General features: G+C 44.4%; 1 protein-coding gene across 1 annotated transcript in view; it reads right to left on the reverse strand.

The window, feature by feature from the left end:
* galnt14 (UDP-N-acetyl-alpha-D-galactosamine:polypeptide N-acetylgalactosaminyltransferase 14 (GalNAc-T14)) overlaps positions 1-17,197 on the reverse strand; it is a 187,704-nt gene that overhangs the window by 38,575 nt on the left and 131,932 nt on the right. The window contains exon 6 of the mRNA XM_061051537.1: positions 9,923-10,044. Coding sequence (XP_060907520.1) covers positions 9,923-10,044 — 122 coding nt within the window. The remainder of the gene's footprint in view (positions 1-9,922; positions 10,045-17,197) is intronic.

A 17,197-nucleotide genomic window follows, 5' to 3' on the forward strand; every position in this document is an offset into this window, starting at 1 on the left:
CTACCTCTGTTCACTCCAATTCAGCTCCATTTTATTCACTTTATTGCTTTTAATGTCAGACTGTTGAGCCATATGATTGAAAAAAAAAATCCAAATGAAAAGTGTTTTCATCGAGAAGGATCAGAAAAGAATGAATAACAAGTATGAAAAGAGTTATTGAATGTTAGCGCACAAGAGCTACGGTGAAATTCAATACTTTTCTTTGAATGGTGTTTTCAGTTTTTCATTTTTATTTGAGTCAAAGCTGAAATCTCAAGGACGCTGAAGTCCTCCTCCTGGCTGATGGGAAATAACTGGCGGGTCAATAAGGTGTCAAGTGTTTGAAGAGAGTTCAAAACTGCCTTCTTTCTGACAGCCAGCAGCAGAGCAGAGATACCACCATAGATCTGAACATCATGGACGTAGTCTCAGTGACGTCACCCGTTGGTGTCTGAAGAGGGGTTGTGAATCCAAAACAATGGCGGTCCAAAACTAACTTTCGATCAATCTAGAAAAAAAAGGCAAAAGAGTAGAGTAGAGGGGGGTCTTAAGCCTCCTGTGAAAAAGCTAAATGCGTCCATCTGTCAGTCACGACACTACTCCTGCAAATTTATGAATAACTAGCGTTCCAAATCAAATCAAAACGAATTAGAAAATAAAATAATCCCCGTGCAATTTTTACCAATAAAGACATTTTCCATTATTGCCAAATTCGTTTGATGAACCTGGCTGTAAACGGAGATTTCTTGGCATTTGCAGCCAGCTTCAAGTGGACACTCAAGGAACTGTAGTTTTTCTGCATTGGCCTCATATTTCAACACTCGAGGTTGTTGCTTGGATTCCACTGAATCACATTCACACTGGTTCAAGTCTACGAGAAAATCAGCCATTTATTTAGTCGACTGTTTTGCTCAGAAAATATTCTTCAGGGTCTCCTCCCAGTTGGGCGTGCCCGGAAAACCTCCAAAGGGAGCCGTCTATGAGGCATCCTTAACAGATGCCAAAACCACCTCAACTGGCCCCATTCGAGGCGAAGGAGTAGCGGCTCAACTCCGAGCTCCTCACCCAATCTCTAAGGCTGAGCCAAGCCACCCTCCGCAGGAAGCTCAATTCGGCCTCTTGTATCCCTGATCTCATTCTTTCAGTCAACCCTCATAGCTCATGACCACAGGTGAGGCTTGATCAACCGGTGATTTGAAGAGGCTCAGCTTCCAGTTAAACACCTGCAATACCGGTGACGCTGAACCGATCCACCTGTCAATCTCACGGTCAACCTCACTCGGGAACAACACCCCTGAGATCCTTAAACTCCTTCATGTGGGTCAAAGACTCAGACCCCACCCAAAGGGAGCAATCCACTCTTTCATGGCAGAGAACCAAGGCCTCATGACTTGGAGGTGCTGACCCTCATCCCAGCTGCTTCTCACCTGGCTGCAAAAAAATCCAGTTAACTAAAATAACGCACATGACGAATATTTCTTACATTGCCGTGTTAGCTCATTGAAGTTGAACAAACTTGACCTACAGTGTGTGGTGAATGATACAGACTTTAGAGGGTAAAATGTCAAACTTCAAGGAGCGATTGGCAAGGCTTCACCCTCTGCCTTCAGCTTTTTATGCTAAGCTAGGCTAAATGTGTTCAAGCCCTATGTCTTCATTCAAGTTGGGACAGGAAGCGAGATGATCAATGAGATGAGATTTCAGTCTAAAAATAACTTACTGGAAGACCCGTTTAAAAAGAGATGGACTTTAAGTGAAGGAAAATTATAATCATCATCAGCATCATACTAGATCATTAAAGATCTGACCACCCCACTTGTGCTTCAATATGTAAATGAATTGGTTGATTTATTAATTTAAAAAGGGGATATTGACGACATCCTAAGTTTGGCCATGTAAAAAACAAAAACCTACTAGCAAATGTTTGAGTTGCATACAAATTTGCTTATTCAACAATAAATTTCTTATGAAGGGAATACCTTGAAAGGTAGCATACAAGTCAGTATTAATATAAATGTGTAATTATGTGCAGGTTTGAAAATGAAATGTATGTGCATATTTGTGTGACAATACGCATGAAATATTTAAATTAATCCAATGTAGAATTCTTCGTCTTTGAAAGAAATACACATTCAATTAAATTCACAATCATTTACACATCTCGCAGGATGATTCCAAGAGCAGCATACACAACGCTGGCACCTATCACTGCCAGAATGTGAATAATGTTTGCCCATATCACTCCTTCATGTTCAACCATCCATATGACTATAATACCATAATGGATATAGCTCAGTTATTGCCTCCTTTACCCTTAAACAGAGTCCTAAACCCCAGTCCTAAACTGGCCAAATGTCTGCTTGATTTCCCTCATATTTCCATCTCGATGACACATTTTGCTCTTTACAAGGATAAAAGTAGAAAACACACACACACACACACACACACACACACACACACACACACACACACACACACACACTTAAGCTTGCCAGACTGGCGGTCCCTGTAAAACCATAGAGTGCCCCTCTATTAGTTTGCTCTAACGGCTGGATGAGTCTTCAGCCGGTGATATTACAGAGCAGGTGGAGCCGTTCTGGACCATTAGCTGTGGGGTCAGTAGAAGGGGACGCAGGGCTGCATTCCCCCCCCCCCCCCCCCCCTGCAGCTCGGAGGCCACATTACAAAGCACCGCGTCTGCTTTAATAGCTGTTACAGTAATGACACCGAGCCGCACTCAGGGTGAAGCATTCCCCGACATCACTCGTGTAATTAGATGAGTGTTATTTTCAAATCACCCGGGAGCAGTTTCTTAATTTCAGCCATTTCTTTTTTTTTTTTCCCCCACCTGATTAGAAATGAGAATATTTGATGACCGAGCCCGAGAAGAAAACTGACCTCGAAAAAAAAACATCCCGCGTCATGGTAATGATCATCATCACAATGTTCATTATCCTTAATGCAAGTCTCCTGCATTTCCACCGGGCCCTTCACTGAACATTATGGGCAATGATGATGACAACAGAACATTATACAGTAATGATTCAGCAGGTTCAAACTTTTAACTTCTATATCCACATGACACAAAGATGATACACACAAGAGTTTCACTTTGAGATGCTACAGAGCTATTTAATGATGTAAGACTGCCCTGAGTTTTTCATCACTATTGATCATTTCTGGGATAGATTCTTTAATCCGGTTTAACCTTCAGGGCAGGAATGAAGCCAATGATGTTGGAGAATAAAACAGCAGTTTCAAAATGGCCGCTTTATGGTACGGTACGACACAATATAACATGACAGGATGGGACATGACAGGATAGGAAAGGAAAGGAAAGGACAGGATAGGAAAGGAAAGGAAAGGACAGGATAGGAAAGGAAAGGAAAGGAAAGGACAGGAAAGGAAAGGAAAGAACAGGTTAGGAAAGGAAAGGAAAGGACAGGATAGGAAAGGAAAGGAAAGGACAGGAAAGGAAAGGAAAGGACAGGAAAGGAAAGGAAAGAACAGGATAGGAAAGGAAAGGAAAGGACAGGAAAGGAAAGAACAGGATAGGAAAGGAAAGGAAAGGACAGGATAGGACAGGAAAGGAAAGAACAGGATAGGACAGGAAAGGAAAGGAAAGGAAAGGATAGGACAGGAAAGGAAAGAACAGGATAGGACAGGAAAGGAAAGGAAAGGGAAGAACAGGATAGGAAAGAAAATGATAGAACAGGATATGAAAGGAAAGGAAAGGAAAGGAAAGGACAGGATAGGACAGGACAGGAAAGGAAAGGAAAGGAAAGGAAAGGATAGGAAAGGAAAGAAAATGATAGAACAGGATATGAAAGGAAAGGAAAGGAAAGGAAAGGACAGGATAGAACAGGATATGAAAGGAAAGGACAGGATAGGACAGGACAGGAAAGGAAAGGAAAGGAAAGGATAGGAAAGGAAAGGAAAGGAAAGGATAGGAAAGGAAAGGATAGGAAAGGAAAGGAAAGGAAAGGACAGGATAGGACAGGACAGGACAGGAAAGGAAAGGAAAGGAAAGGAAAGGAAAGGATAGGAAAGGAAAGGATAGGAAAGGAAAGGAAAGGAAAGAAAATGATAGAACAGGACAGGAAAGGAAATGAAAGGAAAGGAAAGGAAAGGACAGGACAGGACAGGACAGGACAGGAAGGGAAAGGAAAGGAAAGGAAAGGACAGGATACCATGAGATAAAAAGTAATATTACTCATTACGTTTTATTATGCATGAAGATGAAGATAACATTGAACCGCATCACTTCCTGTTCTAACACCGCTATTTTTTGCTAAAATTGCAACCATCCCATCACCGGTGCTGTACGGCGAGAGAGAGAAATAGTAGTTATAGAATCTTGACAGTGTTGTATAATGTGTCCACAAAACAAAACAAACTTTTCTGTGTGATAACAGAATGAGAAATGAAATCATGTGGAACAAAAAGTTTACCTGGAAGTCGGAGGGAACCTGCAGCTCTCTCTATCACTGAGACGGACAATTACTGTTTAGAGGAACAGAACTTTATGATGGTGTGCAAAATGTGTGTGTGTGTGTGTGTGTGTGTGTGTGTGTGTGTGTGTGTGTGCGCGCGTTTACCTGGATCAATACCTCATACATTTAAATCTAAATATATGACTATGAAGTGACAGGAAGGACAGTGATGGATGACTCTCCTGCACACACACACACACACACACACACAGACACACACACACACACACACACAGACACACACACACACACACACACACACACACACACACACACACACACACACACAGACACAGACACACACACACACACACACACACACACACACACACACACACAGACACACAGACACACACACACACACACACACACACACACAGACACAGACACACACACACACACACACACACACACACACACACACACACACACACACACACACACACACACACACACTCAGAGCGTGGGTATGAATATGGATGATGTTGATTTAGCTGCAGAGTCAGATCAGTCTGTGGTTTATCGATCTCTGCTCTATGGACGGAGATCAACGGCCTTGAATATCAGCAAATACAACTGTGACGTAATGCACGACAGAGGAGGAGACAGGTGAGAAGACGTGAGGGACGGGAAGAATAAACAGAGGAGAAGAAGTGCGGGAGGGGTACAGAAGAGGGAGGTTTAAGAAAAGACAAAGAAATGCAAGAAGAGAAAGGAGTGGGGGGCAGTAGAGAGGGAAGGTGAGAGGACTAAAGAGGACATAAAGAGACAAGAAAAAGGGCATAAAAAGGAGAAAAGGAGACGACAGTGGTGATAAAGAAAAAGGTGACAGAGGTGAAAAGCAGAAGGAGAAAATGGAGGAGAAGTGATGAGAGCATTAAATGTTAAAGGACGTGAAGAGGAGGGAAGGACAGGCGGGAACGGGGGAAAAAAACAGAGGACAGGAGTCAAATAAAGTGATAAAAAGGAGAGATGGAGGTGAACGATGAGGAAAGGGAGGTGTGAGGAAAGGAGGACAGACATCAGACAGCAAGTGACAAGAAGAAGAAGGAGGAGAGGAAAACAGGGCGGGGAGGAAAGAGAGGCAGATGGTGTGAGGAGAAGGGTGTTAAAAGTTGATGAGGAGTCGAATTAGGAGACACAACACATTTGGAAAAGATGAGGGAAGGAAAGAGGAGATGAGTGACGGGAAAAAAGGACAGGAAAAGGACAGGAAAGGAAAGGAAAGGAAAGGAAAGGAAAGGACAGGACAGGACAGGACAGGACAGGAAATGACAGGACAGGAAAGGAAAGGAAAGGAAAGGACAGGACAGGACAGGACAGGACAGGACAGGACAGGACAGGAAAGGACAGGACAGGACAGGACAGGACAGGACAGGAAAGGAAAGGAAAAGAAAGGAAAGAAAAAGAAAGGACAGGACAGGAAAGGAAAGGAAAGGAAAGGAAAGGAAAGGACAGGAAAGGACAGGACAGGATAGGACAGGAAAGGAAAGGAAAGGAAAGGAAAGGAAAGGAAAGGAAAGGAAAGGAAATGACAGGAAAGGAAAGGAAAGGAAAGGAAAGGAAAGGAAAGGAAAGGAAAGGAAAGGAAAGGAAAGGAAAGGACAGGACAGGACAGGACAGGAAAGGAAAGGAAAGGAAAGGACAGGACAGGACAGGAAAGGAAAGGAAAAGAAAGGAAAGAAAAAGAAAGGACAGGACAGGAAAGGAAAGGACAGGAAAGGAAAAGAAAGGAAAGAAAAAGAAAGGAAAGGACAGGACAGGAAAGGAAAGGAAAGGAAAGGACAGGAAAGGAATGGAAATTAAAGGAAATTAAAGGAAAGGAAAGAAAAGGACAGGACAGGACAGGACAGGACAGGAAAGGAAAGGACAGGACAGGACAGGACAGGACAGGAAAGGAAAGGAAAAGAAAGGAAAGAAAAAGAAAGGACAGGACAGGAAAGGAAAGGAAAGGAAAGGAAAGGAAAGGAAAGGACAGGAAAGGACAGGACAGGATAGGACAGGAAAGGAAAGGAAAGGAAAGGAAAGGAAAGGAAAGGAAATGACAGGAAAGGAAAGGAAAGGAAAGGAAAGGACAGGACAGGACAGGACAGGACAGGACAGGAAAGGACAGGACAGGACAGGAAAGGAAAGGAAAGGAAAGGAAAGGACAGGACAGGACAGGAAAGGAAAGGAAAAGAAAGGAAAGAAAAAGAAAGGACAGGACAGGAAAGGAAAGGAAAGGAAAGGAAAGGAAAGGACAGGAAAGGAAAAGAAAGGAAAGAAAAAGAAAGGAAAGGACAGGACAGGAAAGGAAAGGAAAGGAAAGGACAGGAAAGGAATGGAAATTAAAGGAAATTAAAGGAAAGGAAAGAAAAGGAAAGGACAGGACAGGATAGGAAAGGAATGGAAAGGAAAGGAAAGGAAAGGAAAGGAAAGGAAAGGAAAGGAAAGGACAGAAGAGAAATCAGGAGGTGACGTCTTGAAGCCTGTTAAGAAAATGTTTGAGGGAAGGAAAGGAGGCACATAGAGAGATCACTTCATGGGAAGAGGAGAGGTTAACATCGACGGTTGGAGAGAGAGGTATAAGAAAAGTAGAGAGAAAGGGATGAAGGACAAACAACAGGAGGTGTGAAAATAAAGAAAGGAGAAGACGATGAGGGGTGAAGGCAGAAGAGAAGGTGATAATGAAAAGAGACGAGGGTGCTGGGAGGAGGATGACACGAGGAAAAGAAAAAGAATAAAAGACATCGAAGAGGTTGAAGGAGAGGTGGAAAGGAAACAAGAGATAAGAAGAGGTGTTATGAGAGAAGGGGAGGCGGTAGATCAAGCGAGGTGGTATGGAGGGGAAAGGAAACGATGAGGAGGACAGAGAGACAGAGGAAGAATGGAGAGGGAGAATTACAAAAACAATCTGAGATGAATGAAAGCTTTCTTGCCTCGAGGGGAATTTATCTTGAAACATTGAAGAGACATCATGTGTGGAGGCTGGGGGGCAGCCTGGGGTCGGGTCCGACCTGCTGCTCCTTTCATTGAAATGTCATTCCCTACTCTCTCCCTCTGAATAAACATCTTTTAGTCCTCATCCTGGTCCTTCAGTTCCTGCACCTCTGAGGTCAAGAGGTCACACTCGGAACAAAGAGGAAGCAGAGGATCTGATTTTGTTCCCTAGATTTAGTGTTTACCAAATCAGGGAAGAAATGCTTCCAGTTATCTTGTTGCCGACTTTAACAACCTTTATTTTGTACAGACAATGCCCCCCCCCCAAAGAGATAATAGAGGTGTAGACAAAGTTAAGATAGGAAAGAAAAGGAAAGGACAGGACAGGAAAGGACAGGAAAGGAAAGGAAAAGAAAGGAAAGGAAAGGAAAGGAAAGGAAATGAAATAAAAGGAAAAAAGGACAGGAAAGGAAAGGACAGGAAAGGAAAGGAAAGGAAAGGAAATAAAAGGAAAAAGGAAAGGAAAGGATAAGAAGGACCAGGAAAGGAAAGGAAAGGAAAGGAAAGGAAAGGAAATAAAAGAAAAAAAGGAAAGGAAAGGAAAGGACAGGAAAGGAAAGGAAAGGAAAGGAAATAAAAGGAAAAAGGAAAGGAAAGGAAAAGAAGGACCAGGAAAGGAAAGGAAAGGAAAGGAAAGGAAAAGAAGGACCAGGAAAGGAAAGGAAAGGAAAGGAAAGGAAAGGAAAGGAAAAGAAGGACCAGGAAGGAAAGGAAAGGAAAGGAAAGGAAATGATAGGATAGGAAAGTAAGGTCAAGGAAGAAATGCTTCCCAGTTATCTTGTTGCCTAGTTTAACAACCTTTATTTTGTACAGACAATGCCCCCCCCCCCCCCCCCCAAAGAGATAATAGAGGTGTAGAAAAAATTCAGATTGGAAAGAAAAGGAGATATTGGAGGAGAAAAGAGATCAGTTGAGGAAAGGCAAGAAGGACAAATGAGAGGAGAAGAGGACGAGGAAGAAGATGGCCTGAGAAGGTGAGGTGTCTTAAAGGTTTCAAATCAAATTCAAGTGAAAGAGAAGAGATGAAAAAAAGAGGAACGAGGAAGATAGTGGTAATAAGGATGTGAGAGAGACATGGAGAGGAAAGGTTTAGAGCTGAGAAATAAAAGGAGCTAACAGCCGAACTGATTAAAGTTAAGGACTGAAGTGGACAGGAAATGAAAAGGGTACAAGGGTTGTAACAGGAAGACGGCACGAGGAGGAGAGTGATAACAAGTGAGAGAGAAGAGTTAGTTAAATGGAGAGAATAAGAGAGAAGAGGAAGACGTTTGGATGGATCCAGAAAGGTGAAAGAAGTGTTTGTGAAGAGCAAGAGGGGCAGAGGGAGAACGAGAAAGATGAGACATAGAGGAGGGGAAAAGTAAAGAAAGGAAGGAGGTAAAGGAGGAAGGGATACTAATGGAGGACAAGTGAGATAAAGAGAAAAAGAAAGACGAGTTGAGGAAAGGCAATCAAGGGGAGGAGAGGAGTCAAATCAATAAAAATGTAAGAGAGGGAGGAGAGTAAGAGGAGGGGAGGGTAGAGAAGATATGAAGGTTTGAAGGGAGTTTAATGGAGGGAAAGAGAAGAAGAGAGACACTTGAGGAAAGTAGAGAGTAAGGATGACATTAAGGAGGAAAGGAGGAAAGGAGACGGGGAAAAAAGACGAGGGACAGGATGGGAGGAGAGGACGGATGGAAAGGAGGCAAGGTGAGAAAAAAGGAGGAAGAGGTGACAAGTTGTAAAAAAGTGAAAAGAAGGGCCAAGAGGTGAGAGGAGGAGGAAGAGGAGGAGGAGGAGGAGGAAGAAGAAGAAGAAGAGGAGGAGGAGGAAGAAGAAGAGGAGGAGGAGGAAGAAGAAGAAGAAGAGGAGGAGGAGGAGGAGGAGGAAGAAGAAGAGGAGGAGGAGGAAGAAGAAGAGGAGGAGGAAGAAGAAGAGGAGGAGGAGGAGGAAGAAGAAGAGGAGGAGGAGGAAGAAGAAGAAGAGGAGGAGGAGGAGGAGGAGGAAGAAGAAGAGGAGGAGGAGGAAGAGGAGGAAGACGGTGGAGAGAAACAGAGGAGGTGCAGGGTGAAGGAGAGAGTGCAGCACTTATTTCTTAATGAGAGGCAATCAGACCGACAGCAATTTTCTACCACAACGCTTTCTCACCTCGACCACTGCAGTCCTCACACACACACACACACACACACACACACACACACACACACACACACACACACACACACACACAGTCACATTTCTGTAGTGTTTTGAAGTACTCCCCATTTTTTAAGTGGCCTTGCTGAAGTTATTGACACTCATGATCCCATTAACACACACGTTAACACACACACACACACACACACACACACACACACACACACACACACACACATACACACACACACACACACACACACACACACACACACACACACACTCCTCTAAACTGTGTAAAGTGATCTGACTGCAAATTTGGATTTAATAACATCATCAGCGGACATGAGCTCTACCTGTTTGATCCTCTGCAGCAGGGGGGGCAGCCAGTCCTTGTTGACCTCACAGTGACTGTCCAGGAAGGTGAGGACCCCGGCCCTCGCAGCATCGGCCCCCCGCACCCTGGACCTGATCAGACCTGATGCACAAACACAGATACATCCATTTAAAAAAAAAAAAAAAATAAAAACCATGAAATCCCTTGAAATGCTCTGCTTTTCAACTCTGCAACATATCCACATTCACCACATCTGTTTAGACGTTTGCTGCAGGAAGTATCCGCTGTCCTCTTTGAGAAGAATCAAACAGCAATAACATTTATTATTTAATAAAATAATCTGCACAGGGACTAAACGTGTCATGGAGGGTAAGATGACTGATCTTTATTTCCATGCTTTCTTGTTGTCAGGCTGCAATTGTCGAATTTCTCCATATTGGACTGATGCACCTAGATAATCAGATCAATTTCCTCATGCATGTTTACGTCTGGCACAGTGGCCCAGTGGTTAGCGCCGTCGCCTTCCTTCCCTCCTTCCTTATCCCATCCCTCCTTCCTCATCCCTTCCCTCCTTCCTTATCCCTTCCCTCCTTCCTCATCCCTTCCCTCCTTCCTTATCCCTTCCCTCCTTCCTTATCCATTCCCTCCTTCCTTATCCCTTCCCTCCTTCCTCATCCCTTCCCTCCTTCCTTATCCCTTCCCTCCTTCCTTATCCCTTCCCTCCTTCCTCATCCATTCCCTCCTTCCTTATCCCTTCCCTCCTTCCTCATCCCTTCCCGCCTTCCTTATCCCTTTCCCTCCTTCCCTCCTTCCTTATCCATTCCCTCCTTCCTAATCCCTTCCCTCATTCCTTATCCCTTCCCTTCTTCCTTATCCATTCCCTCCTTCCTTATCCCTTCCCTCCTTCCTCATCCCTTCCCTCCTTCCTTATCCCTTCCCTCCTTCCTTATCCCTTCCCTCCTTCCTCATCCATTCCCTCCTTCCTTATCCCTTCCCTCCTTCCTCATCCCTTCCCGCCTTCCTTATCCCTTTCCCTCCTTCCCTCCTTCCTTATCCATTCCCTCCTTCCTAATCCCTTCCCTCATTCCTTATCCCTTCCCTTCTTCCTTATCCATTCCCTCCTTCCTCATCCCTTCCCTCCTTCCTCATCCCTTCCCTCCTTCCTCATCCATTCCCTCCTTCCTTATCCCTTTCCCTCCTTCCTCATCCCTTCCCTCCTTCCTTATCCCTTCCCTCCTTCCTTATCCCTTCCCTCCTTCCTCATCCATTCCCTCCTTCCTTATCCCTTCCCTCCTTCCTCATCCCTTCCCGCCTTCCTTATCCCTTTCCCTCCTTCCCTCCTTCCTTATCCATTCCCTCCTTCCTAATCCCTTCCCTCATTCCTTATCCCTTCCCTTCTTCCTTATCCATTCCCTCCTTCCTCATCCCTTCCCTCCTTCCTCATCCCTTTCCTCCTTCCTCATCCCTTCCCTCCTTCCTCATCCATTCCCTCCTTCCTTATCCCTTCCCTCCTTCCTCATCCCTTCCCTCCTTCCTTATCCCTTCCCTCCTTCCTTATCCCTTCCCTCCTTCCTTATCCATTCCCTCCTTCCTTATCCCTTCCCTCCTTCCTCATCCCTTCCCGCCTTCCTTATCCCTTTCCCTCCTTCCCTCCTTCCTTATCCATTCCCTCCTTCCTAATCCCTTCCCTCATTCCTTATCCCTTCCCTTCTTCCTCATCCCTTCCCTCGTTCCTTATCCCTTCCCTCGTTCCTCATCCCTTCCCTTCTTCTTTATCCCTTCCCTCCTTCCTCATCCCTTCCCTCCTTCCTTATCCCTTCCCTCCTTCCTCATCCCTTCCCTCCTTCCTCATCCCTTCCCAGCAGGAAGGCTCCAGGTATGAGTCCTTCTCCTTCTGTATGGAGTTTGCATGTTCTTACCGTGCTGGGAGCTCTGGTTCTCTCCCACAGTCCAAAGACACAAGTTTGTATTTCTCTACACGTCATCCCTTTGGTTGACTGCTGACCAGTCCGGGGTCTGTCACACCTCTCGCCAAATGACAGCTGGGATTGGCCAGCGCCTCCCATAACCCCAGACAGGACACATAGATAAAGATAACAGATGGATGTATCCATATAGATGAACATTGTTAGTTGTGTTTTCTGACTCATGGCTGTACATGATTATTCAAATGCTTTCAGTGATTGTTTGTTATTTATTTACTTGTTGTGTACTGTCAATATCGTTTGTTGTGTGTATGAACTGACCTGGTGACACATGAGTTTCAATAAAGTTTTCTAATCTAATCCGCCTCAATTGGACCCAAACTGAACTATAGGTGTTCATGCATATCCCACAGCTCTCTTATTGGGCTTTGACCCTGAAGTGGAACAGCACAAATGAATAGTGTTGTCGTCTGCATGCCTTTGGTTATCACCATAAGCACGAGGGATCGCATGGATCCACTTTGTTCCTAAAGTAAAGTTCAGAATATGTTCAACATTTACACAGCTTTAAAGATGTCACCGTCCAACATAAAACCCGTTTGCTGCTTCCTAACTTGTCTGTGGATTGTTTGTTTGTTTGTAACAATCAAGTCGACTGGAAGAAGGTCGAAAAGTAACAAGCTGAAAGGCAGGATATCACCACCTACCGTAATGGAGTCAGATATACTGAAGCTGTCCCGCTCGCTGCTGCCACCTTGTGTCTGGTTGTTGGTGAACGTGTCCTGTTTTTTAAATGAATGTGGCCTGCGTGTTAGTTGTCTGTTGAGGTGAGCTTCAGGTATAGCTCACTCAGTGTTTTATATGTGGCCTTGTGTAATTTGTAAGTGTTTATTGTTTATAGTGTTACATGTTGTCTTGTTGTGTGCACGTTACATTTACTTTAGTAGGTTATTGGATACGTGCTTTTACTAATACTTGTTTTTTTTTGGTACATTGTTATGTCTGCTGCTCCACGTCTGTCCTGCATGATATACATTTTTTATATTAACCAAATGCTGCTTTATGTGTATCCTGCATGGTTTATGTATTTTCTCCTGTGTCTGCTTACCTGTCATGATATTTCTATTTTTGTAGCTTTTAGTGATGTTTAAATTTTTTTTTTTTAGAGAGCCTTTTATAAAATCTGACCAGGGACAACAGATGAAAATTAGCCTTTTGGCTAACTCTGGCATATTTACAGAAATGTTTATTAATATGCAATGTCCCTGTAAAATAAAAAATAAATACAATAAAATAAATACTGTCAATAATCTGCCAATCTCTCCTGGTGCTTGTAAACTGGGACAAGGACAATAATCCAGTTAAATAGTCTAATTGAGCTTCAACTACAGCTCGACGAAGCTCTGCATGTGAACGTACTGTGGGTGAAGCCGGAGAAAACACTCCTGCATAGAGAGACCTTCATCCTGCAGTGAGCCAACGGGGGCTTACCTACCGCTGCATAAATCAAATTCACCTCTACACGCGTACACACTTTAACCTCAAACTGTGAAGTATCCACATCGTGCAACCTCGGAGCAGCCTGAGCCGCTCTCTTGCTAAATTGAAGTCCTCCACTTTTGCCGGCTGAAATTGATTCTTTTCAGGGCAGCAGATGGGATAAGACAGTGTGTGTTCAAGTCTCCTGCTCACGAGCTGTGACTATCAGTTAAACACACACACACACACACACACACACACACACACACACACACACACACACACACACACACACTCTGTGCCCCCAGACACCTGCAGGAGGACAGAATACTTTAAGGCATTTACAGGGAATGGAACCCTTAACCTCGCCATTGTTGGTGCCTTGCTCCACCTGTTGACATCCCATATCTCTCTCTCGCTCTCTCACTCCTTGTTCGCTCGCTCGCTCGCCCAGTCAGTCAGCGGAGAGGAAAATCGATGCAGGGCTCTTAGAGGCGCTGTCAGACATGGACACAACCTTTTAACAGGCCCATCACACTCTGCATGTGTGTGTGTGTGTGTGTGTGTAAGAGGAAGTGTCAGGAGGAGCAAACGTGTGTGTCGGCTGATTGTGTGTGTGTGTGTGTGTGTGTGTGTGTGTGTGTGTGTTTAAATGGGCCTGTTAGGGAGGTCTCCCTGATGGGGGCCAGTGTTCTCTTCTATTTGGACTAAATGGTCTAATCAATACTCCCTGACATGGAGACGTGCAGTGTGTGTGTGTGTGTGTGTGTGTGTGTGTGTGTGTGTGTGTGTGTGTGTGTGTGTGTGTGTGTGTGTGTGTGTGTGTGTGTGTGTGTGTGTGTGTGTGTGTGCGTGGGTGTCCTTTGGAATAAGTGTGTACACATGTGCAAGACTGTGTGTGTGTGTGTGTGTGTGTGTGTGTCGGTGACATTGTACGAGGGGCCGTGAAGTTTCACGCTGCTCTGTTAGGCCGAGGCTCAGCCAATTAAAAATCCCATTTCATCCTCAATAAGGCTTTATTTTCTGGATGGGTGGACACACACACACACACACACACACACACACACACACACACACACACACACACACACACACACACACACACACACACACACACACACACACACACACACACACACACACACACACACACACACACACACACACACACACACACACACACACTGGACCCGCATACAAGCAGGCACACAGATAAACGAGCGCACTCACACTCGAGCAGACCCATTTACTCAGACACACACACACACACACACACACACACACACACACACACACACACACACACACACACACACACTGTGCAGGACAGGCTGACTTTGTACCAGGGAGACTGTTAATATACGTTGATGACTCTTAACTGTCTCCACCTATCACAGCTGTTTGTGTGTGTGTGTGTGTGTGTGTGTGTGTGTGTGTATGTGTGTGTGTGTGTGTGTGTGTGTGTGTGTGTGTGTGTGTGTGTGTGTGTGTGTGTTTGCACTTTGCTATAATTGTGAGGACAAATGAGAGTTTTTACAGCCTGTGTTCAGCCGTCTAATGGCCCAACACTTTAAAATATGACGCTCTTAAACCCTCCCTGCCGTCCTTTTTTTGGGACACTGTCCCCAAACTTTTTGATAGAGTCACAAAGTGTTAGGCAGACGAGGGTCTGCTCTGATTGGGTAAGATTAACCCTTTGTCGACCCCAATCTGCCTTCTGATTGGGCTGGATGTTAGGATAGAAGTCCGGCCCACACTACAAAATCTTTAAAATCTTAACAGATGTTGAAAATGTGAGAGACCCCACACATGACAAGAAATCATGATAGACCACAGAAATCTGTTCCTATGATGTGAACTGTGTTGAGAGCAACAATATAAACAAAACGGTACATAACACATTCACTCACAAACAACCAGAGTCCTGACTCTAATAAGTGAAGATCTCTCAAGAACTCTCTCACAATCAAACGCAACCTAACAGTAAACAAATAAGGCGGATGACAGGCAGATACTTTTGTTCAAGGTAACAAACCACAGTGCGGATATCGGATGGTAAATATTGAAAATGCATAAAAGCGATTTGGTGCTACCATGACGTTCTTCTCACTCCTCAGACTACAGGAAAATCTGGAAAGATGATATTTAGGAACCTAAAACAAATCATCTTGTCGTGTTTACCCTGCTTAAGCGATACGCTACGTCTATGAGGGACTCCAAAGTATTAATCAATCAATGTTAGCATCAAATCATACCAAAAAGTTATCTCAGGAGACTTTACAAAGAGAGCAGGTCCAGATCGTACTCATTGTTATATAATTCAGAGACTCAACATACATCTACCACGAGGAAGCGCTAGAACCCTCAGACTCACGCTCAATGGACTTCAGCTTGTTTAGCGCTTTTCTCGTCTTCTGACTACTCAAAGCTCTTTTACACCGCAGGTCACACCTACACATTCACACAAGAGGGCACATTGTACATGTAGCTACAGGAACTGGGGATCAAACCCGCGACTTTACGGTTGAGAGACGACCGACTCGGCCTGCTGGACGGGCAGAGGAAGTGCGATAGAGAGATGGATAATATATTCTATAAGAGCACATATACGCTCGCATGTCTGAGAACAGGTAGAGGATTATTAGCCTGGAGGGTTTTTATGGACATTAAAAAGACAATCAGGCCTGAAGCCATAAACTGGTGATAAAAAGAGAGCGACAGTCAGAAGAGAGTGAACGAGAAAATATAAAGAACAAAGTGGTCAATAAGAAAGTTAAAATATGAAGAAAGAGCGTATAGGGCGTGGGATGAAGAAAGACAAGAACTTGCAGGGGAAAAAAAAAACCTAATTGACATGAAATAACCGTCATTTTCAAGCGTGTCTGTGCAGCAATCTCGAGTTCAAATGGCACCGCTCTCAGAGCCCAAAAACAATGTCATTAGAAGTGCTCGCTCACTGTTTTCTTCTTCACTTTTCTCCAGCGAGGACGGTGCTGTTTGAACCTCGAGTGGAAACCAAATGACAGCAATGAGTTTGTCTGGAAATGTCTCTGAGGTTTAGTTCAGAGGGAGAATGCAATCGGAAAAATAGAGAGTGGATAGAGAGGTTATGGAGGGGGGGGAGGTTTGAGCTGACCCGTTTCGACAGTGGCATATATTTGAAATGTGAAAGCCGTGGTTACAGCGAGAATGTCTTCAAACCTCGGCGTTGCTACGGTGAATGTACACTTGTAGGAGTCTGTAACAGCATGGTGCCTGCTCTGTCTGTCAGTCTAACCATACAGGTGTAACTACCAGCCTTCAGGAGAAAAAGCTTTTAAAAGGATTCTACCCCTGAGTTGCTCTGTTCTTTATAATCATGTCAGCCCTGCAGTCAGGAGGTTGAGGCTTAATGGTCTTTTTGAAAGCTTCCTCACGTTCTGCATGCTCTTTTTTTTATGATTTATTTTTTCATATGATGAAATTATGCATAAAACACAAATACGATACAAACGATATTCTTGGCTGAATTCCTCTAACAACTGGTTTAATCTGCAGCCTGTCACATCTCTCACTCCTGACTCGACTGACCGCCGACAGTTTGCTCTGGCAGATGAATCTCGACCCCTCCTCTCGCTCAGACAGATCTATAGGAGACCTAGACCTGGTCAGTCCAAACCAACCTCATGGTGTTGAAAAGTGAAACCAGTGCGATGAAATGCACTTGCAGAAGACTATCAGTTTCTCGGGAGGCTGGCTGCAAAAGCCAACGCATCAACATCAGGTCCCATACTTCCAATGTCATGTTTACAGCCAGGTGCAAAAAAAACAAATTTGGTATCAGCAGCTCTTTTCTACACTTCTACAATTCACTGAGCAGACTCTTTTATCCAAAGCGACGTACATCAGAG

This window comes from Labrus mixtus, chromosome 12, assembly GCF_963584025.1.
Source record: "Labrus mixtus chromosome 12, fLabMix1.1, whole genome shotgun sequence".
In the NCBI taxonomy this organism is placed as follows: Eukaryota; Metazoa; Chordata; class Actinopteri; order Labriformes; family Labridae; genus Labrus; species Labrus mixtus.